This window comes from Mauremys mutica, chromosome 1 (assembly GCF_020497125.1).
Source record: "Mauremys mutica isolate MM-2020 ecotype Southern chromosome 1, ASM2049712v1, whole genome shotgun sequence".
Taxonomy (NCBI): domain Eukaryota; kingdom Metazoa; phylum Chordata; order Testudines; family Geoemydidae; genus Mauremys; species Mauremys mutica.
The window spans coordinates 87,852,949-87,875,672 of NC_059072.1; the positions used below are offsets into that span (position 1 = coordinate 87,852,949).

The following is a 22,724-nucleotide window of genomic DNA, read 5'->3' on the forward strand; positions in this document are numbered from 1 at the left end:
CGGGCCTCAGCGCTGGCCCCTGCCCGAGGGGCGCCGCGCTCTTCACAGGCAGGGTAGGGAACAGCTTTACAGTCACACGCACCGGGTCTTTGCAACCCTGCCTTCAGCCCCCACTTTTAACCAGGCCAGGCAGGAGCAGGGCCAGGGCCTTGCACCCTCTTCCACAGGAGCACCCGTTCCCTTAATTATCCTGTGGCAGAAGACCAGAGCAAGGCGACAAAAGGATTGAAAGATAAAACATTAAGCAACGAAGGACCTACGCTAAGTTGGTCTGTCGCCTTTAAAGCTCTGGAAGGGTGCAACAAAAAAAAAGTTTTTTTTTTTTTTTTTTAGAAGTGTAATTTTGCAAACAGTATTTATACTACAGTGTATATTCTCAGTAGTGTAGTTCTATCCTCCAAGGTACACCTCTACCAGCTGCAAAGCAGAAGAGAATCTGTTCTCCCATCCCTCAGCTCATCATATAAACAGTGCCATGTGCCTTGTCTCCTCTCAACAAGCGTTATTGGGCTACTGTTAGAGGTCCAATACCAAATGAGATTAACCAAAAGTGCTGAGGACAGATTCACCATTCTTCTGGAGCAGATATTCCTCTGTACACAAGCATCCATGTCAGCAAGAATGTATAACATAGTGGAACAGGGTGCAAGTTACATAGTAGATACAGAATAGTATGGTACATTAACTGTACAAGACCAAAAGGAAGCTTAGAAGAAGTTATTTTTCAGAGGACTTGCATCACCCTATTGCAATATAATAAATTTTTTAAAAAGTCACAAAAAAGGGATTTATTCCACAAATGATCCTTTAGAAGAATAAAATCTAAAGAATGCTGTGCAACCCACTTAAATATGTATTTTAGCCACATCCCCTCATTTCACTGTTCTTAAGGGGCATTGAGCCATTCAATACCAGAATCTTCACTAATATTAAATTAGGTTATTAATAGCAGTTATTGCTACTTACACTTATTTCCCTTATTTATTAGCAGCAAAAATTCCAGTTAATTAAACTGAAATGTTTATTGCAATGGAGTATATGAACAATACTTTTACAGCTTAATAAACATCATAGAAAAGCTTAGATATTAACTAATTACAAGCCATGTATTTTTTTCCACAGCTATTTTTTTTTTTTTTTAAACAGGACAAAACTAAAGCATATATCAAACAAAAAGTAAAACAAAACCCACTGCTTTCTGCTCCTGCGTGGGTTTTAAAAAAATGACATCTTTCCAAGATGTCTCAGTAGTGTAAACATGGAAGTTTAACTAATATGATTAAATAACTATGGGCAGAGATTAAAATGAATTGTTCATTTTTTCCATGTAGGTCATTCCTGAAATCACTATGACCGGTCAGTATAGTGTTAGGCTTGCAGCCCAGAAAAAGCTGCTATATATTTGTACAGCATTTAACAGTATGGTAGGTGCTCTACAGACACTTATTTTCATAAGGTTCCCTGACCTAAAGAGTTTCTAATCTAAATAACATAATTATTGTTGATTTGGTATGTAAGAATATTAATAATATGGGTGCATTTATCAGGATTGTTAAATACATGCAGGGTGGCCAGATATAAAACAGGAAAAATGGATGCATGCCTCTGTTTTTTAATTGAGAGAACAAAGAAGAATGGTTTCAGATAATGCATACGATAGGTCCTTGGGCTATAGGGTCTACTATTTTATAGAACATGGTAAAAATGTGGCAGATTATTACAAAATGTATTATCCAAAGAGTAAACCAGAATTTGAAAAGTTACAGCACCACCTATTTATGTTGGTGTAGTAGAAAGATAATTTCCTTGGCATTCAGGAGTCCTGACCTAATAGGGAATTATTACTGGCAAAAATTAAATAATTCCCTTAATCTGTTCTTGAAGTACTGAACAAATACTAGTCAGTTACCATATCACAGTTTTCCAAGGTACAGTAAAGTACATTAAGCCAGCAGATTTCCAGAATTATATTTTTGAATTCTCTTCATAGGGAGTCCTGTCTACTTACTTTCTTCATTTTGTGGGATAGGATAGGTGGGTGTATGAGGAAAGGAAGGGAAATTGGTTTAGAATCACCAAGACTTCACTAAAGAATAAACAATTTGTATCTAACACTATTCTTTCAAAACCACTAATAACCACAAATTGAAAGACTGGACCATAAAATAATCCCGGCCAGACAAATATACCAATCTACTATACAACACAAACTGATGACAAAGTGAGCAATTATTAATTGTGAATAAAAAAACATTAGGCAATGGACATTTAGAAAAGACAGCACTCACCTGCAAATATGAACAGTCTGTGTTAAAGACAATATATGGAAAGTATTAAAGAGTTCCAATGGCAATGTATACCAGAGTTGATTTACTATTCTTCTCTGTGTAAAAGAAGATTTTGGTATCTCTCTTTTTCCTCTTATGGGCCAAACCCAATGTTCAGGCGTGTTTCCTCTTTTGTCACAAATTTCATTCAGTCCCTCATGTACCTTTAAGCCCAGTGCCTGGCACGCTAGCAAATAGGAATGAACCCAAAAGGAGGCCTAAGACGTACAAAAGGCCACATAGGAGAAGCAAGTGAATAGACCTCAGCTTTTCCGATCACATTTCCCAGCATGGGTCAGCCTCCCCACACGTACTTCACCATTTCCTCAGCACCTAGAATTGTACAAATGCACATATATACATTCATGTTTATTGGAAGGGAACAAGACAAGAAGTGAACAGAAACAGGCTAGTCATGGATGGAATAATGGCCTTCCACCAAGCAATCCATTTTGAGAAGGACACGCACATCTTGTCCTCAAGAACAAGACCAAGAAATCAGCATTTCCATTAAGTGTGTGATCCACAGTGTGGAGGCAGCATCAGTGAGAACACCATAAATGGGGCCTGGCAGTTTCGCATTTCTTTCAAATCACATGGATGTGTGCAGATTTTCCAAATACAAAGCTTGAGATTCTTGTTAAATTTTCCATTGTATTTCCAGTGTTTTCTGTCTATTCTCTTACAGTGACCATAACGCACCTTTAAAAAAATCCTTTATTTTTCCTGTGAGGATGGCAGTAGGCAAGAAAGAATACACAAAACTGATTAATTAGTGATAAGAAAAAAAAGGTAACAAAATATTTTTGGCCATAATTTAGAAAAGGTAAGTTCTATAAAATCTGAGTTTAAGGCAGTTTGCCCGGGTTTGTTACTTGTGGAGGCAAGCAGCATGAGGAGGAGTCCTTTAGGTCCTTGATACCCTTAGTAGACCACGGATACGTCTGACAAGTGCTTGAATGAAAGTATAGCGTGACCGTACTTTCGAGTATAACCCTTCAATATCAAGGAGCTTCTTCTGCAGAGATTCACCAAAGCTGTTGGTGGCTTCAATCTGAAGCTGAGGAAGAGAAGAAATTTGGTGAAATGGACAGTTGTGTCTGGTCCTCTTGTTAAAGAAGGTCTTTTCATCATTAATCAACACCAATCACCCTTACCCATGCCACACCCCCTTCCATTGGTTCAAGCTCCCTCTTAGAATATAAGTATGGGGGTTGGGGGGCAGGGGAAATCTACTTTGGCAAATATTAAACAGATCCTTATGTTTGTCAATCTAAATCATACACTGGAAAGTATTTCTGTGGAGGGTTTTTTAGTGAAGTACTTAACATTTTAAACACATGTATATGTTTTTACTTTTAAAATACTACTTGTGTGCTGCAATCTAAGCACATGCTTGTTTGGGAAATCAGAGCCTTAGTGTTACATAACTTGACTTCTTAAATTAAGGAATTGTAGTAGAGAGTTGCCCTTATAGGCAAAATTCTCAATATATGTTACAGGCTATATAACAAAAATCCATGTATTGAAAAACATGTTTTGTTATTACTGATGGAAAAGGCTATTTAAAAAAAAGAGCTGAATTCTAGACGTTGTAGGACGTTATTGTATATATTCTCGAGTGGTTGGGTATAGTCACAAAAGTGTATGCACCTTATTTTACAACTCTGTATACTGTTAATCATGACTGAAACAAAAACGTTTTTATTTTCTTATTTGCATACAAACATCAAGGATTTATGTTCGCATAGTTCTGAGAATAGATCATTAATTAACCTGTGCTGGTTTTGCTGGCTGTACCTCCAAACAGCATAAATTATTTTAGGTTCTACATAAGCAGTGGCAATTTCTTAGCTACATCATAGTCAGCTCCCCTTCCTCTCTCTTTACTATGGTCCATCAGCAGCTGACCAAAAATGAACACCTACAGCATCACAAGAAACTAGGAACCCTGTCTTCAATACACCAAACGAGCCATCCTTCAAGGACAACTGACAATTTATTTCAGAAACAAATTATTAAACAGCTGCAGCTTATTAGTCTAATTTACAAGAGAATAAGAAAAAAATATTTTTTTCAGTAATTTGGACCTTGGTATTTCATTTGCAATGTTCTAGATTTTGTGCATTAACATGGTTGTGTGCATGATTCAAAAATACATGTATAGCAGTGCATCTGATACCTTTATCACTGCCAAATACCTTTTGAAAAATCGTGTTACACCCTATTTGTAGTTCAACTAAGCATTTAGCAGCAAGGTTTCGCAGATCACTCCTAAACATGGAAACTATAGACAGACTGCTGACAATAACTTCATGTTAGCAACACATGAGGTATGCCGTAATTAAGAATATTTTATCTGCTCCATCTCACCTGATCTATGTCATTCTGGCTCACTCGATTCTTCCCATTTCTGAAATCCAAGTTAGGCTCCGAACTGAAGGAATCTTGGAATAAAATTCACAAATTTAAATTCTACATTCCACCTGCTGGTGAATACCATATATGTGCAGGTATGAAGCAAGGTTAACACACCAAATGCCTATTTTGAACATAACAGAAAGTTAAACAAAGATGAAGAGAAAATCACAATTGATCCTTCTTGACCTATTGATGAATTCTCTCTCAGCCATTAGTGTAGTAACTTCATATAACCCTGGATTACACAACATGGCATGGTCAGCAACAATAACCCTCCCCATATTATCTTTCCTTCCCTTTTTTCCTTTCCTCACCAAATCCACTGGTGAGTTAATACTGTATCAAGTAAAAAATACTTTTAGAAAACAAATGTCCTTACATCGGTTCTTAATATCACCTTCAATTATTACATTTGAAAACATTTTTTAAAATATATAATTTACTTTTCACCATTATTACTTGTTTACTTTTTCAATTTCACTCAGTTTGACCAACAGAAACAAGACTAGTTGGTTTCTCTTGTTTCTAGACACACTCACTTTTTACTTCTCATCCACTACTACAATACTGCAATATTTGGGCTGCAAATACTTCATGGGTATGTTTAAATCCAAACCAAAACTTTTTATTACAAACAAATTAGTAAAACATTAACGTTAAGTTTTGTAAAAATCTATTTTAGGAAACCTTAATTTTGGTGTTCAATCTCTTGATATTGTCAGATATTTTTATGTTTAGTTTACAAACTAATGAAAAGGCACCTTGGGATTTGAGAAATATTACCTTGTAGCCTTCTGCTCTTAAATGAAGTCCTGGAGGCCAGCAGCGAATCTTGGGAATCGGTAGGGGTGCAATGCAATAGATAGTATTCCAGGTGACGCCAAAGAATAAAGAGGCATGTTTCTATGATATCTGTAGACATGCTCAGTGAAGGAGACTAAAGTTAATTTATGCTGATTTTAGATTGTAGCCCTATTAGAGGCTTCAAAAGAAAGCTCTGATGTTGCAAAAAGCTCCATGCATGTTCAACTCGGTGCATGTGATAGTGATTGCAATGGGCCTACTCATATGGGTAAAGTTAAGCATGTGTTTGCAAGACTGGGGACCAACAGGTCTGTTTCTTGGGGACCAAAATGACTCTGATAGACAGCTCCTAGTTGCCACGGCCCTCCATTTTTTTCACAATAGTAGTTCCAAGTTACTCACATGGCTTGTACATCCTGACAGCATGCTTGGTGGATCTATACCCTTGATTCCTTTTACTGTTACCTGCTTCCAGCTCTAAGGGCTTTTTGTGCAGCTGTATTTCCACTTCACCACAATGGAGGAGAATCACCATCCTAATCAGACCAATTAACTTTATTTGTTGTTGACTTCTATGAAGACAATGCTATGTTACTATTGACTTTCCTTCAGAGCTGCTATCACAACCAGAAAATAAATGTTTAAATGCTGAGCGTAGAGGAACATGTGCCTCCTATCAACTGATTTAATTATCAATATCTTCTTTCCTAGGCTTGGCATCGTTTAAAGTGGTCTGAAATCCAATTGATGGGTAGGCAATAAAACAAACTACTCCCATTTCTCAGCCGACTTTTTCAAATTTTCTGGAGTGTCACCACTGGAGTTGTCATAATTCCAAAAGGATACAGGAACATAGGGAAAGCAACTTGGCCCGATTGTTTATCAGCTTCACCAGACGCCGTCTTGCCAAAACATATTTTTGGGCAGTAGAAATTTTGTCTACCCCAGCTGGCATCACTGACTGACACAGCTACGGCAAGAAGAAAAGATGCACAAAGATTCAACATTATGCAGCAAACCAGAACAAAAAGTGTTAAAAGTCAAGAAAATATCTATAACAGCCTTGTAGAATTTTGTTTCCTGGGGAAGTTCTCTCTCTCTTCTTATCTTCCCTCTCTCCCCACCCCAGTCACCACAAAAAACAAAGAAACCAAGTCCTACCCCCACAACTTTCTGGCAAAATCTAAAGTATTCCTTCAGGATCAAAACTATTTTATCAGTTCATGTTGGTGGAACAATGGTCACTTATCTTCAGTTCAATTATCCCTCCCCTCTGTAACCCAATCATTGCTTCAGAAACTGATGGGAAACTCACACCAGTTTAATGTCTACTTATTTTGTCTGGCTGGCCAGTCATGAGATATCAGTGGTGACCAGTCTCATAATGTATGTCATGCTGATCTTTAAGAGTGCCAGTAGTAATAGTTTCCAATATAATTCGCAGTAAATATCCACTCAGTATCCTCCACAAAACTTAACCTGACATTTTTTGATCCTAATATAAATGACCACTTCCATGGCCATTTAATTCCCACTTCGTCAACTCCAACACTACCCCACTCCCCAACAGTAAAAAGGAACAAGTATAAGATGTCACAGTTCAATACTACAGATGTTTCTACATCTAGTTTATTTACAGGCAACAGATACTTCTGACTGTTCACGATAAACCCTATGGAATCTGTTACCTCCTTTATCTCATCTGGTGGGAGCTGCTCCACATTCTGTAGCTTGTTAACATTCTGACGGTGGCTATCATAGTAACTGAAGAAATCATTAGCATTCTGTTTCAGCAGATAGACAATGATGCCCAAGCCAGGCAGGCGCCAATATGGGACCACTGGTGCTTGTGTATCTAGGGGAGATCACCATCAAAGTTAAAACAAGTTCTCTGAAGCCTCACAGCTATGCAGCTTATCCTCTACTGTTTGTCAACCCCATAGCGTCAAGGATATGTAAGTATTGGTAAACTTTATTTTGGATATGTGGGCCATACTTATTACAAATGAGATCCTAGGACAAAACTCCGTGATTTCATCTCTTGCTGACACATGGCAGGCAAGCAGTCAGCTGTTAGCATTCAATTCCCCACATTTTCTTTTGTCATGAAACATGATAATTTCTGCTTTGTGCAGAGCTCACATCCAGTCTCCCTCCCTGTTAATCAGTGGCAACAAAAAGAGCTTAACGCTGTATGCCCTACAAGGGGAAATTTCAGCTGTGGTGCAGATCATTATTCCAAGCCATAGTAGGAGCACTGGGGGTATACATTAGCCACAAAAGATTACTTCCATGCTTTGCACAACAGGTCAGGGTCATTAAACCCTAGAGTTCTGAGTGTCCTCTGACAGTCATTCTGGGATGCTGAAAGGCTAAAAAACAAATGACTTCACATAAACCCAATCCATTTATCACTCCAGCTTTCCACCATAGATCACGCTCAATAGTGAACATGCTACCTATAATTTTTCACTGAACTAACTCAGGCTTCAAAGGTCTAACAAAGCTAATTTTTATAGTAATAGTAATTCTACACCTTTTAAGATGGCTGCTCTAACAGGGGAAGAGGAGAATTCTTAAAAAACATGTTCTTACACATATAAGATAATCAAATGGAAAATAAGTCACTGGTTGGATCAAGGCATATGTATCACAATGACAACTTAGAGATAACAGTACCATTTCTTTCTAATAGCACTGCAAAATATTTACTGCCAAGAAAAACTTAAATTTCCACTGTTGGGATTGGTGGTGTATTGTTTTAATACACTAATTTTTCCGCCAGTCAATCTCATGCCACCCCTATCCTCCAATTTGTTGCAATTTGGCACAATTAACATCTCCAATAAGTTAGAAAAGGCACGTTGCACACGTCATGAATGAGGTATATTACCAGCTATCAGTCCAACTTTCACAATTCAGTCTCAGATACATACAAAGAAGTCAACCACAAACTCACCTTGACGGGGTCCGTCTCGGTTGGTTGACTCTGACAGACTAGGAGTGAACAGACAAACTGTGTGCTGAAAGGTGGGGGCACACTGTAACATAAGTGACTGGCAGTATTCCATTACATTTGCACAGATCTATAGAAGAGAAATCACACCAAGTCAATACAAGTAAAACTGATGAAATATTGGGTAGACAATATTACACCTCTGTAGTAAGTGCAGGCCCTGATAAAGGCCCAGTATGAGGCCTGAGGCCTGAACTAAAGTAATGGTCAAGACTTTGCTAACATAAAGCAAAGTTAAGCTGTGAGCCAGAGGTAGGCCCTGCTCACAGAAGCTGGCACGGAAAGGGCTGATGCTGCATTCACCTAGCATAAACACAGCACTAGAACACACTATACTAAAACATTCCATAGATAATAAAAGGACAGGCCGACCCATTCCAATGACAGGGGCAAAAGGGTAAAATGATGGATAGAGTTGTTTTGTTCGAACCAACATGTACAAGGTAGAAGGCGGTACCTTAATACGTAGAGGGGTTGTAACTTGCTACGTAGAGAGGTTGCACCTCAATACGTCAGGTGTGATGTGTAACTTGTTTGTATCGGTGTATAAGAATGCATCCCTGGGGAGGTGCCTTTGTCCGGCCGTAGGGGGAGTGGAAAGTCCCGCCACTAAGCCGGGTCCTTGCCAAGAGGCACTTTCTCGTAGTATGCCCTGAATTAGGCTAAGAAACCTACAGGGAACTGCAATTGTGTCCGAGGTCGCAATAAACCTAGCCCGATGTGGCTTTGCATCTGACTGGACTCTGTGGTCATTGGGGATTCTCGTCGGGTCTGCTGTGTCAGCTTCTGCAGAGCTGGGGCAGCACACAGAGGGACTCACACACGCAGCCGAGTGATATCAACAAGGAGACAGCAGAGCACCACACCGGTACCGCTCTGACAACACTGGTGACCCCGACCGCTGATCTGGTGAGTAAGCGAGCCTGCCGTGGTAAGAATCGCAATCCAACATGGCAGCAAACCTCGAGCTAGGGAACCCCCTTATCCCCTCCCTTTTGAGCCCCACGGAGTTTGATAACTCCTGGACCCGCTGGATTGCCAGTAAAGGGGGTCCTTATGAATTTAAAAAAGAGAGTGGGGAAACATGGACTGGCATATGTAGAGCGACGGTACAGACCGAGGCTCTGAGAAATAGTAATAAAAGTAAAAAAGCAGTGAAATGGCTTAAACAGCATGCTGGCATGCTGGCCAAACAAGTAACAGTAACAAAGAAAGAGTTAAAAGAATCAAAAGAAGCTGACACAGCAGACCCGACGAGAATCCCCAATGACCACAGAGTCCAGTCAGATGCAAAGCCACATCGGGCTAGGTTTATTGCGACCTCGGACACAATTGCAGTTCCCTGTAGGTTTCTTAGCCTAATTCAGGGCATACTACGAGAAAGTGCCTCTTGGCAAGGACCCGGCTTAGTGGCGGGACTTTCCACTCCCCCTACGGCCGGACAAAGGCACCTCCCCAGGGATGCATTCTTATACACCGATACAAACAAGTTACACATCACACCTGACGTATTGAGGTGCAACCTCTCTACGTAGCAAGTTACAACCCCTCTACGTATTAAGGTACCGCCTTCTACCTTGTACATGTTGGTTCGAACAAAACAACTCTATCCATCATTTTACCCTTTTGCCCCTGTCATTGGGATGGGTCGGCCTGTCCTTTTATTATCTATGGAATGTTTTAGTATAGTGTGTTCTAGTGCTGTGTTTATGCTAGGTGAATGCAGCATCAGCCCTTTCCGTGCCAGCTTCTGTGAGCAGGGCCTACCTCTGGCTCACAGCTTAACTTTGCTTTATGTTAGCAAAGTCTTGACCATTACTTTAGTTCAGGCCTCAGGCCTCATACTGGGCCTTTATCAGGGCCTGCACTTACTACAACCTCTACCCTGATATAACGCTGTCCTTGGAAGCCAAAAAATCTTACTGCGTTATAGGTGAAACCGTTATATCGAACTTGCTTTGATCCACTGGAGCGCGCAGCCCTCCCCCCCGAGCACTGCTTTACCGCATTATATCCGAATTCATGTTATATTGGATAACGTTATATCGGGGTAGAGGTGTATTTTCAGAACTCTTCAAACTGCATACATCAGTATGATGACTAGAAATGGCTATAAATCAGCCATGTCAGGTATCTTACAATTCTCAATTGATGATTTTAGCAGTGCTGTGAAGATGTAACTTTGTTCCCCAATGTCCTCACCTGTTGCATGGCCAACTCAATCTCATCCCTCTTGCTCACTCTGTCTCCCTCAGCATTATCATCTTGCAGTTTAAACTGATGGAGTCTGTCTGAACCGCCAAACCGACTTAGAAGTCCTAAGCACTGGCGCTGCGACAGGAAGTAAACTTAGGTTAGTGTCTTAGCCAAAGAGTTAAAAAATTCCTTTGATATTTACAAGCAATAAAAATGATACATTTGCATTAATAATAATCATCTTACAGCTCTCATTAACCCTTTACTATCTATTCTAATCACACAAGAAGCAGTAATACAAATTAAGCATTTCACATCACAGGAGTAATTTTTTGTAAGCTAAATTTAAACTCATATTTACCTTAAAATGTTTAAATCACAAAGAATATAAATTTACTTTTGGTCTGTCCTTCAATCAATTTGAAAGCAAATGGTACTTTTAAAGGACCACAATGGGACCCAATCTTAATTTCTGAGAAATTACCACAGTTCGGAAATGTCCAGTTTAGTTAGACTATATCCAGTACGTCATCTGAAAACACACTGGAGATAAATGTCTTCAAACCTTTCTCATGTTTTCAGTTTCCTGAAAAAGGCCCAATGTTACCACAGTGGATTGTGATTAGCACCAATTATTTTAAAATTCTAAAACTAAGATTAGACAAGAAGATACTAAACCATGTAAATTTGAAGTAAACAACCCATTTCCAAGTTAAATACATTGTACACTGCATGGTCTGACAGAACAGCAGTAATAACTACCTACCAGGATGGTTGTGTTCTTAGTTTAAGTAGGGCTATTATGATCACCAAATATACCTCAAACACTGAAACAGTTTCACATGGCAATTATTAAAATACTCCTTAGAAATACTTATTGCTAAATACTTTTGGGGGGAGGGAGGTGTACAGAGAAAAACAATTAAATCATCTTTTCTTATTTGATGACCACAGTGGCATATGGGCGAGAATACAGTACTTGCTGTCTTTTCACTCAATTTGTTATAAGCATATTATTCAGGCCACTCAATTTTTAAATTAATAAAGAAATTAAACTGCACAAAACAGGAACCCTTCCTTTGGTTTTCCAGGGGGACTCATGCTGAGGGATGCAGGAGTTGAGCACTCAGTTCCATCAGTACTACAGCAGCTTCTTACTGCTTGCAAGCTCACTTTTGGCTCATCTATGAAGTAGCAATAATCAGGGGTTCAAGAGAACACATTATCTTACTCTCCCATACTGCTCTGCACTGTATATCTGGTTTCTCCTTAAAAGGGACAAAGAAAGAAATAAGACTTAGGGGTGTGTCTGATACATCAACAAGTGGAGCTGAGGATGTCCCTATGATAAGAGAGTGGCAGTGGAATACTTCTGAATTACTTCATTTTGGTGCTGGCCTCAAAATTCCTCCCCTTTCTTCATATCTAGTAGATGAATCCTACCGATCTCTGCAGGCTCAACTGTAAAATGAAAGTCTCTAATCTAATTTTCCTTTTGCCAAAGACTTCAATTCTTTTTTTTGGGGGGGGGAGAGGCAGGAAGAGAAGATTTTCAATTCTTAGTTAGAGAGAAAGAGATGTATGTTCTATGAGAAGTGGTACAAAATTAGGATGCAATTCTCATTTAAATATGAAATTCCAAACAGACATGGGACTAAAACACAAAACTCAATTACCTGAAATCGTCCTATATGCCCTTGTAGCTCCATTTGCGTCCCTTCATTAAGATCAATGTCGAATTCACCTAACACACCTAACAAAACAGACATGAGAGGATACAATACCTGCAGGGGCTAAAATTAAACACACTTATGGTTTAGTATTTTATATTTAACTAATAGAGCTGGTCAGAAAATTTCCATCAAAAAGAAATCTTGACAAAACTTTTTCACAAACATTTTTGTGAAGAATGTGTTCTGATCTAGCTGTAGCTACTAAGAGATATAGGATTATGTAATTAAATTATTTATTGAATAATACTATATGCATTTTTTTAAATAAAGGTTTGGGGTGAATTTCAGCACTTACGGAAAAAAAATGAAGCCTTGGCACAGAACTGGCAGTGTTGTGCAAGTTTTCCCACATATCTAAACCAATGAACTTCAATCACAACCTAAAGCACTGTACATCCATTGTTATTCTAGTCATAGGCCCCTTGTGAGGAAACACTGCCAATCATGACAAAACATAGTATGGTGAATTTGGGAGGAGCCCAACTATGTCCACAAGGGTCTAGAGCACATCACCAAACCCAGCATAATAGTGAATAGATACTTTCATGAAGGTAGATCCCCAGAGAGAGGAGATTAGTGCACTAACCTACAGTATCTCCCCCAAAAAACTTTTTATAAATAAAAATGTATGAAACACTAAATATTACCAATTAGGAAATAAACTAGATTATTTTAGGCAAATAATTTACTGTGCCTCAGTTTTCTCAGTTGTAAAGTGGACTAGCTGAACAATCCCCTTGTATCTACCTCCCAGTTGCATTGTGAAGATGAATTGTTGTAGTCTAATATTAGAAGACTGAAAACACTGTACAAGTATTAGGTATTCTTATGCAAATGCAGCAGGCAAGTCGAGCCTACATCAACATATTGTGGATTCCACATCCACTGCCAACCTACCATTCTTTGCCTCAGTAACAATTATTTATTATTTACCACATCTCTTTCCAAAGCTATACATTCTAATAAGATACAATTTTGAACAGATTTTCCATGGTACATTTTATTCCTTTGACAGTATATAAAAAAGAATCAAGCTTATGTGACTAAGTCAGACAAGTGTAACAAAATTGGAGTTTTTGCAATCTAAGATATAACCCTACCAGGCAGAGCTGCTTTGCTGATTATTCCAGTCAGAAAGGCTAGTTCCTGAAGTGATCCTGCACTGACATCTTGACACCGTAGGATCGCCTGGATAGTATCTGAATGGGATATTAGAAACTGCAAAACCTGAACCACAAAAAGGAGGAAGGAAAACATGAGTGATGAAAAAATTGAATAGTAATCTAATAAATAAAATCAGAATTATTACTATAAGAACTTTAGTGCAATTTCTCATATGGGTGCAGACATTATAAAGAAAATGTTACTGACAGAACAAATATTGTACATAATCTGGCAACAAACAGTATTGTCAGCCAATGCTGGACACCGGAAGATCATTCTTGGCCTCTTAGTTTACCTGTCCAGCTGCCTGCAGATGTTGTGCCATGCTGGATGTGAGGATCACCTGGCACAGCTGGAGGGCTGGGAGAAGAATCTGTCGATAGCGCTCCACAGGAGCAGGAATGAAGACAGGGGGATCTCTCATTCCAAACATTCTGAAGAGGTTTAAGATGAAAAGTATCAATAGTTGAAGGAAACTGGAGGCTACAAAAACAGACAGTTTACAAGTACCCTAAAGGGCATGGAAACATCACAATACTCAATAATAGCTCTTTATTTAAGGCAGTTATAAGGCTCCAGTATATGGCCAATTTCACAAAGATCCCTTTTTAACGTTCTCAGAACGCTACTTTAGAGCTGAAGTTTCCCATCCATTCTCTAGCTAGAAAACAATGTTTCTTTGTCCTCATTGAAAACAAGTGGCTTCTAAAACACTCCTTTCAGGTTCCAACAGGTCTTGTAAACTCCAGCTGATATATTTAGACCTCAGTGCTTATTGAAGCCCACTCACCCCTTTTAAAAAAATTTTTTTAGCTCTTGTTGTTGCAAAGATTGCTTGGAAATCTAAAGTGAGTATTAGAGTTGGAAATTAGTCAAGATGATTTTTTCCTAAACACACAAGTTATTCCTTTTCTTCCCCCCGCCACCTCACAACCAAAAGTTGCACACTGTGTCCCCACCCCCAAAAGACACTGGCCATCTGAGCTCCTGCTCCTGGTTGCTAGCTCCTTAAAAATAATTAGACACATTAACTTCCTGCCAGGAAAGTTAGGCAATGTCTAGGTTACTCTAATTAACCAATTTAACAATACTGTACAACTCCATGGAGTTGCTGTCTCACATAATTACAAATATCATGTAACAACTTGGAAATTAAATTTTACTTCAATATTGTATGTTCAGTGTGTAATGGAAGGAAGAAAGGAAGGAAGAGAATGCATCAAATATGGGCTCTAAACACACCCTTCAAACCTCCTCCAATCCCTCAAAAATTAAGTCTACAATATATAGAAAAATGGTTTAAACAACACTAATTTTCAGTGCTGTAGATTTCAGCAACTTCAGTTCTAAACTAGAAGAAACTAATTTATGTTTAAAAAATTATGGACTACTTTCCACAGCATCAGATAAGCTAGAGGGCTTTATATCCTGGAGCCAACTGGAAAGTACCATAATTTACCCCTTTATGCCTGGTAAACCGGGATTTTCTATGCCAACGAGACAGCCTGAATTTAGCTACTGAAAAGTTAAAAATAGAAAACATTTTTGACACAAGGATGAAAGACTACAGAAGTCAGTGATTTTTGCCTCCTCCAAGAATGGGTTTTATGGTCTAGCATTCAGTTAAAAGGACCAACTCTATGGACACCTACCCGTGACGATCTATCTCTGGTCGCATGTCATATACCTGACACTGTGCAAGCCTCACAATCACTCCAGACCTCAGCAACTCTAATGCCCCCTGTTGGATTTTAGCCACTCTGGTCAAGAATGCCTAGAGTACAGAAGGGAACAGGGAAAAAAACAGTCATGCAAACTTACCGTGAGCCTCCATTTATATAATGTTCTCACCCTCCTTGCTTTCAACACTATCCCAAAACATATCTACTATATGCAGAACAACTTTTGCTGTTGTTGAAAACACCATATATTGAAGAAACAGAAAGGCTCATATGGTTTTTAAATCTGTAATCTGTTAACTGGACATGCACACTTATCAAGAATGTGAAGCTCAAGAAAGAAACTTTCATTTGTGAAGAAAACAGTCCCAGGTGAGCTCTTACCATTTTGGATTCATAGGTGTAAAGAGCTTTAAGTAAAGGAGGCTGAGGCGTGAGTAAGCTCTGAAGAGTGAAGTCATCATCTGCTAGGCTATCCACAAGCACCTTCAGGTAGCCACTGTTGGAGAGATACAAGAGCCATTGCTGCTGCTTGTCTACTGAGACAATGCGATCAAGTAAAGCCAGTGCTAGCATCTAAAAATAACAAACAAAAAAATAATTAAATCAATTAGCCAGAATGCTGAGATTTCTAATACATGCCTAGAGACAGGCAACATGTTTATACATTGAAATTCAGACCTTATTTTGGTCCATTGTTTGTAGAAACCTCTTAACAAAACTGAATATATATATTTTTTCTCCACACACTAACCTGTTCTTTTATTTGGAAGTTATTGCACCATCTACGTTTGTGGAGTTTTAGTATAGAGGAAACCAACTTGACTCCTTTTGTTGTTTATTGCTCTATCTAGCAAAACTAATACTTAGAATATCTTCAAAATGCTTCCAAACAGTGCAGGGGCACTTATCTACTTGAAAATATTTGTTTGTTTTTTTTAGTCTACTCTTGTTACAAGTAGCATGTAACCTCACTATATCTGAAAAAAAAATGTGAAAACATTTTCTCCCTTCAGTTTGTTTACTGGCGCATTTGACAAAACTACCTGTCTCGTCAATTTCACTCCTTCCCGTGGATGAGTGGATCTTTCATACAGCAAGAGGAAAAAGAGAAATGTTTTTAAAAATTGAAAATGTGATGTATAAATCACAAAAGTTAGGACAGTGAAATACCTGAAACTATCTTTAAACACAGTTTTGAAGTAAGGAAGGAAAGGGACACAAGGAAATCAAGAGATTTGCCCAAACAGCAGGTCAATATCAGATCCAGACATTGGATTCAGCAAGTTCTAGCTTCCAGTCCTATGCTTTGTCCTCTAACAATGGCCCTGCTTCTGCATAGCTAGCAGGGTGGGTTCACGCATTGCTTTTCAATGGAACATACCAAAATAATGTTTTGGGTTTTTTTTAAAGTATCTAAATTGCCAAGTGGTTTTTTTTATTTCAATAGATATTTGTAATACTCACCAAATTACAATAAAAAAAATATCAAATGTTTACCGAAATAGTTGAACAGCATCGCTTTAAAGAAAACAAAACACACACACACTTTAGGCTACAAGGGAATAGATTCACTTACCCGGCCTATCTCATGACCATCACAGGCATCTCTACAGACCACCTCCATGAGGGCAGCCCCGTAGCTTTCAATAATTGCCATGTTTTCTCGCTGCAGTTTACTGAACGCATCTTCAGGAGCTGTCAGACGTTCCCACATTGTTTTCTTGGCTATGAAAAACAGAATTAAAGGAGACGCAGAAGGATGAAGTGGTCTGATGCAGCAAAACAGCAGCCACTTCTTTCAGGACATTAAAGTAGTCACAATCTATATATAATCTCACTAAATATGTGTGTGTGTGGGCGGGGAGGGGGTTATGTTGAAGTGAAAAGGTTCCTGTACAAATAAATTTGGTCCTAAAATCAGTTACTCTGTCCAGAACATCCAAGTGGGGTGCGTGTGTATATATGTATGTATATCTCCCCTCCCCTCAGATGGTCTGGTCAGGAAAACTTACTGTAGGATAAAAGAGATGCATAGGTGCTGGAACTAGGGGTGTGCTGCTACTGTCCCCCTCTGGCTTGAAGTGGTTTCCATTATATCAGGGGTGGCTAACCTGTGGCTCCGGAGCCGCATGCAGCTCTTCAGAGGTTAATATGCGGCTCCTTACCTAGGCACTGATTCCAGGGCTGGAGCTATAGATGCTAACTTTCCAGTGTGCTGGGGGGTGCTCACTGCTCAACCCCCTGCTCTGCCCCAAGCCCTGCCCCCACTCCACCCCTTCCCCCAAAGCTCCTGCCCTTCCCCAGAGCCTGCCATGCCCTCACTCCTTCCTCCCCCCATAGCCTCCTGCACACGTGAAACAGCTGATTGCAGTGGGCGGGGGAAGTAGGCACTGATTGTGGGGGCTATCGGCAGGCTCAGGGGAGTGGATGGGGGGCTGCTGACGTATTACAGTGGCTCTTTGGCAATGTACATTGGTAAATTCTGGCTCCTTCTCAGGCTCAGGTTGGCCACTCCTGCATTATATACAGCAGGGGTCAGCAACCTTTCAGAAGTGGTGTGCCAAGTCTTCATTTATTCACTCTAATTTAAGGTTTCTCGTGCCAGTAATACATTTTAATGTTTTTAGAAGGTCTCTTTTTCTAAGTCTATAATATATAACTAAACTATTGTTGTATGTAAAGTAAATAAGGTTTATTAAATGTTTAAGAAGCTTCATTTAAAATTAAATTAAAATGCAGAGCCCCCTGGAATGGTGGCCAGGACTTGGGAAGTGAGAGTGCCACTAAAAATCAGCTCGTGTGCCGCCTTCGGCATGCATGCCATAGGTTGCCTACCCCGATATACAGGATTTACAGTTTGGTTCAATGGCCCACAGCACCCTCACTATAAAAATTGTTCCAGCGCCCTTGTATATATGCAAACTTTTTCAATTAAACCTAACAAACTTTCACTGAGGTTAAAGCAATCAATCCTAAGGGAAGCAAACAAGATGTATCCAGTGGAAAAGAGTTATTTCCAAAGCAACCAATAAACTGTAAAGGAATTGTAACAATTTTACTGACACTTTCAATCACTGCAATTCCCAGCACTAATAAAATCATAGTGGTGGTAGTCTGAATGACCATGCATGAGATCCAAGTTTGATTTCTGATCCTGATCCCTTGCTCTGAGATTCAGCAGTGGCTAGGAATGCTGAAGAGGCAAAGAATTCAGCCCTTAAACAGAACAAGTGTAGCTGGCACCAGTAGCCCTGCTGGTTGATTGAGAGCAGTCTTGACTAGCTTTGAAAACGAGTTTCTTTCAAGTCATCTTCAGTTAGAGGAATAGTAGCAGCGCAAAAGAGCATTAAGAGGTTCCTGTAGTCCAAATGAAACATTGAGAGAGTGCCTAAGCAGGAGTGCAAAGAATGTTTACCAAGAGCTTCCAACAGTTTTAACAGATTTAATAATTTCCAACTGGCCCTGAGCCCTTTTAACAGATTTGTAATTATGGTTCACTACTTGTTAAATGGACACTGAATAACGGATCACATATTTTAGTCCTTGATATCAGGAAATCCTAAACTCATGGCACAGAATACATTTTGAATTAACACTTACAAATGGCCGTTGACAATTCTCTGTCCTGACTTAATTCTAACACAGTGGGATAACGAACAGCACTGGGTTTGTTACCCAATTGGTCTTCTTTTTCTCAAAACACAATTGTATCCTACCTGCTTCTAAGGTGTCTGGTTCATCTGGTCTTTGGGCAATCTGTAAGTAATAAAGCAGTGATCCATACAGGTGTGTTCTCACTCGTTGGAATCCACCACCTGGTCATAGGAAACAGTTATTTGTAATGGAACAAATTGGTATAAATCAAATCATTATTCTATTAATACCATCTGTGCCTCTCACTTAATTTATCTTCACAATGCTAGTGCTGGCAGTAGAAAAACAAATGAAAAATTATGTTTTCTTATACGAGAGCTTTGCCTTTGGTGTACTGATCCAGGGTTATGAGAATGAGTTTGGCAAAGCAAGGTCTTGTCTGATAAGCTATAACCACTGCAATAGTCAATCCTCACACACACACACACACCCCTAACACACACACCCCCCTACACCTCCACAGTTCTGATTTTCAGGATAGCATGCTAAGTAACTGTCTCCTCAGAGTAACATAACTTACAGGATGTCTATAAAGGTAACTCTGAAAGGTGCACCTGTATTAATGTCATAAAGAAGTTCAATCTAGTGATTTAACAGGGGTTCATGGTGCATTTATGCAGTCTCAGTATGTTAGAATCCACTCACAGACAGTGCAACTGTTTTATGCTTTTACCGGCATACCTGTTTTCAAAATGAAATCCAGTAGTTTTTTTAAGATGATATGGAGGGAAGAGTCACCAATGGAAGCAAAACCCACAGATATGCCCTCTGAACCAGGTGATGAGGTGAAAGAACCATCTAGCATCAAGAAATACTGGGAGTGTCCAGGTACAGGGACTGCAAGTGGCCGCTTTTGCTCAGTGCGCACAGACTGGCTAAGGTGGGCAGTAAGGGTAAACACAGCCCCTGCCACCACAGGCATTAACTCCTGAGCTGCATCATCATCCAGGATCTTAAGAGGATGAGGGAAAAAAGAGAACATATATGATTTCAGGAGGTACCAGACCACTTATTCAGCTGCCCACATCTACATAATTTCTGCAAGCAAAAGGAACACATCATAATGTTAAGTATCAGAGGGGTAGCCGTGTTAGTCTGGATCTGTAAAAGCAGCAAAGAATCCTGTGGCACCTTATAGACTAACAGACGTTTTGCAGCATGAGCTTTCGTGGGTGAATACCCACTTCTTCAGTTGCAAGAATGTTACATTATTTGACATTTTTATTTCACTAAATTAGAAATAGAAGATTTTCTATACAAAATAAATCAATACCTGAACACAGTGTCTTTTTTCAGAAATAGTGTAATGTAATATTTTGGACTAGACTATTAGCCTTTTGGTTCTCATTCCCCCAAACTACAAACATAATGACACTTGTATTTGGGCAGGGAAACAGAGGGAGAAGAGTATAGTGGATGTATTAAAGCCTGATTTTAAATATTTCACATATAAACAAACAAGTTAGAGAACAACAATTCAGCCATGTTACATTTCAATAGCTAAAAAAAAAAATCTCGTTTCATTTGACCATTTATATGGTAAAATTACCTTCTGAGTTACCTGTTTATATAAATACCCTTTGCAACTAAAGTTCTTTTCCTAACTTGCCTTTTTATACATATAAAATGACTTGGCACAATTATTTCTTTGTTGTCTTTGCAAACTGGTACAAATTATTCATTTGCCAAAGTTAATAAAAGCTTTAGTTAAAAAAAAAATTGATCTTCACACAACCGATAATATGTACATTTCAAAGAAGTAGATGGTTTAGCTGTTCATCTCCAAAAACTCTGGGAATTCAGTGTGCTTTGGCCATGGGAGGCCTCCCTTACATTTCCATTACTGTAACAAACATATTGGGAATTAAAAAAAAAGACTCATACAATTTTTCTTCAAAACAATTCCTACCAAACTAGCACAGATGGAAAATGTGGTAAAATCAGACAATTTGTATTTTTACCTGGACAAAAATTAGAATAATTTTTTTTCTAAAATTCTGCTACAAATTTCTCCATAAATAGGACACCTAATAAAATGATTGTGTATGACATGTCAGAAATATAGGTGTCTGCAAGAAAACCAAAAATAAAGTTTTAATACTTCAAAGCTCTGACAACCACAATATTCCTCGTCAAACACAGGCCTGGATAGACAGTAATGGTAGTGGCTAGTTGTCCAGTTAGTCACAAATTACTGAAACAATTCAGTGGTAAAACATCCCAACAGATTTTAGTTACAAAACAATCCACATTTTTAAAAGTCCCTCCCTACTGTAAAATCAAATTTTTGCATTTGCATGTGAAATTTTTTTTTCTCCCCAAGAAACCAAAAATGGAATATGCAGCTAATCATCCAAATGGACTAAATTAACATCTGAGGTATTTGTTTTTCCCTGGTGGGGGTCCACTATGTCCTTGAGGATTTTTTTTCCTTTTATCACATTCCTACCAGTCACTGTCTTTCTAGATTTCATAATCAGACTGGAACCTCTTTGGCGTTTGTCAACAAGTTGTTCTATAGTCAACATAGTTTTTAATGAATGATACAAAGCATTCCCTCTCTCCATAGCACATGAATTTTTGCTAGCATAGTGATAGTGACGGAGGAAAACTAGAATATGAACCCAGCCCAGTAGGTGTTTTGTAAAATGGTAAAAAGATGAAATTTTCCCTTTAATGCAAAATCAAGTACCACTACAGTTCAAAAAGATGGTTGCTTTCCAAAACAGCATTACCTTGTCATGCACATCTTGTAAGAGGTCCCGGATAATCAGCTGCCTGTCTTCAGCCTGTATAAGGTCTTGTGGGCAGGCAGTCAGTATAATTTCCACCAGCTGTCTCCAGGACTCCAGTGCATGCCGCTTTGCATGGAGACACTGCAGCAGCTTGTTCCGCTCCACCACATACTGCAGAATTGTGTTGATCTCCTGGACTCCCAAGAAAAGGAAATTTTAGTTAGATTATATAGCACAAGAAAATGATGACAGACTGCAGGTGGCTTGTCTTACTTTTTGGTCATAGTCTTTGAAAAAAATAAACCACTTAAATATCTTTAGTCTATCAGAAAAAGCAATGGAATTGTTCATTCAATTCAATGGGACTAGGGACTTTTCCAAGCAGGGTATAAATCTACAGTGCTCTAGAGTGCTGTGCACTAACTGGCCATATGGACCCTGCTACCAGGCATTAAAAGTTCCCTCATGTGCTTTGACCTTCTCCCATTTCAAACATCAGTAGGTCAAAGCACACAAGGGAACTTTCAGTGCATGGAAGCAGATTCCACACAATTAGTGCACAGCAATCTAGTGTGCTGTAGATTTACACCCCATCTTGACACATACTAACTCTCTACCAAGACAAGCCCTAGATTATTTTGACTAAACTTACCTCCATAAGTAAGGGTCTCTGTCCTATGGCTGCCATTCCTGGAAGGGCATTAACTTCTGCAACCAGAACTCTGTGAAGATACTGGAATTGAAAGAGCAGGAAAAAAAATCAAACTAATAGAAAGAAAGTATGGCTAAATACTGCTGTGTCTAGATTGTGAACTTCCCTGCTGTCTGGAAATGTTTGCAACACATAAGGATAGTGTATTCAGCTTAGGAGACAGCTGCATGCTTAGGCCTTGTCTACACTACCAGGGTAAGTCAACCTAAATTATGCTACTCCAGCTACGGGAATAATGTAGTTGGAGTCAACAGAGCTTAGGTCGACTTACTGCAGTGTC

The 22,724-nt window shown here is 39.1% G+C and overlaps 1 protein-coding gene across 1 annotated transcript in view; it reads right to left on the reverse strand.

The window, feature by feature from the left end:
• Nucleotides 1–1,127: 1,127 nt before the first annotated feature.
• NUP205 (nucleoporin 205) overlaps nt 1,128–22,724 on the reverse strand; it is an 82,449-nt gene continuing 60,852 nt past the window's right edge. The window contains exons 27-43 of the mRNA XM_044990010.1: nt 22,385–22,465; nt 21,733–21,924; nt 19,679–19,949; nt 19,060–19,158; nt 16,920–17,068; nt 15,725–15,916; nt 15,314–15,435; nt 13,957–14,095; nt 13,598–13,724; nt 12,441–12,517; nt 10,771–10,899; nt 8,512–8,638; nt 7,241–7,407; nt 6,399–6,522; nt 5,532–5,660; nt 4,701–4,774; nt 1,128–3,387 (exon numbers count right to left, since the gene is read on the reverse strand). Of these exons, the coding sequence (XP_044845945.1) occupies nt 3,235–3,387; nt 4,701–4,774; nt 5,532–5,660; nt 6,399–6,522; nt 7,241–7,407; nt 8,512–8,638; nt 10,771–10,899; nt 12,441–12,517; nt 13,598–13,724; nt 13,957–14,095; nt 15,314–15,435; nt 15,725–15,916; nt 16,920–17,068; nt 19,060–19,158; nt 19,679–19,949; nt 21,733–21,924; nt 22,385–22,465 (2,352 nt within the window). The 3' untranslated portion in view covers nt 1,128–3,234. The remainder of the gene's footprint in view (nt 3,388–4,700; nt 4,775–5,531; nt 5,661–6,398; nt 6,523–7,240; nt 7,408–8,511; nt 8,639–10,770; nt 10,900–12,440; nt 12,518–13,597; nt 13,725–13,956; nt 14,096–15,313; nt 15,436–15,724; nt 15,917–16,919; nt 17,069–19,059; nt 19,159–19,678; nt 19,950–21,732; nt 21,925–22,384; nt 22,466–22,724) is intronic.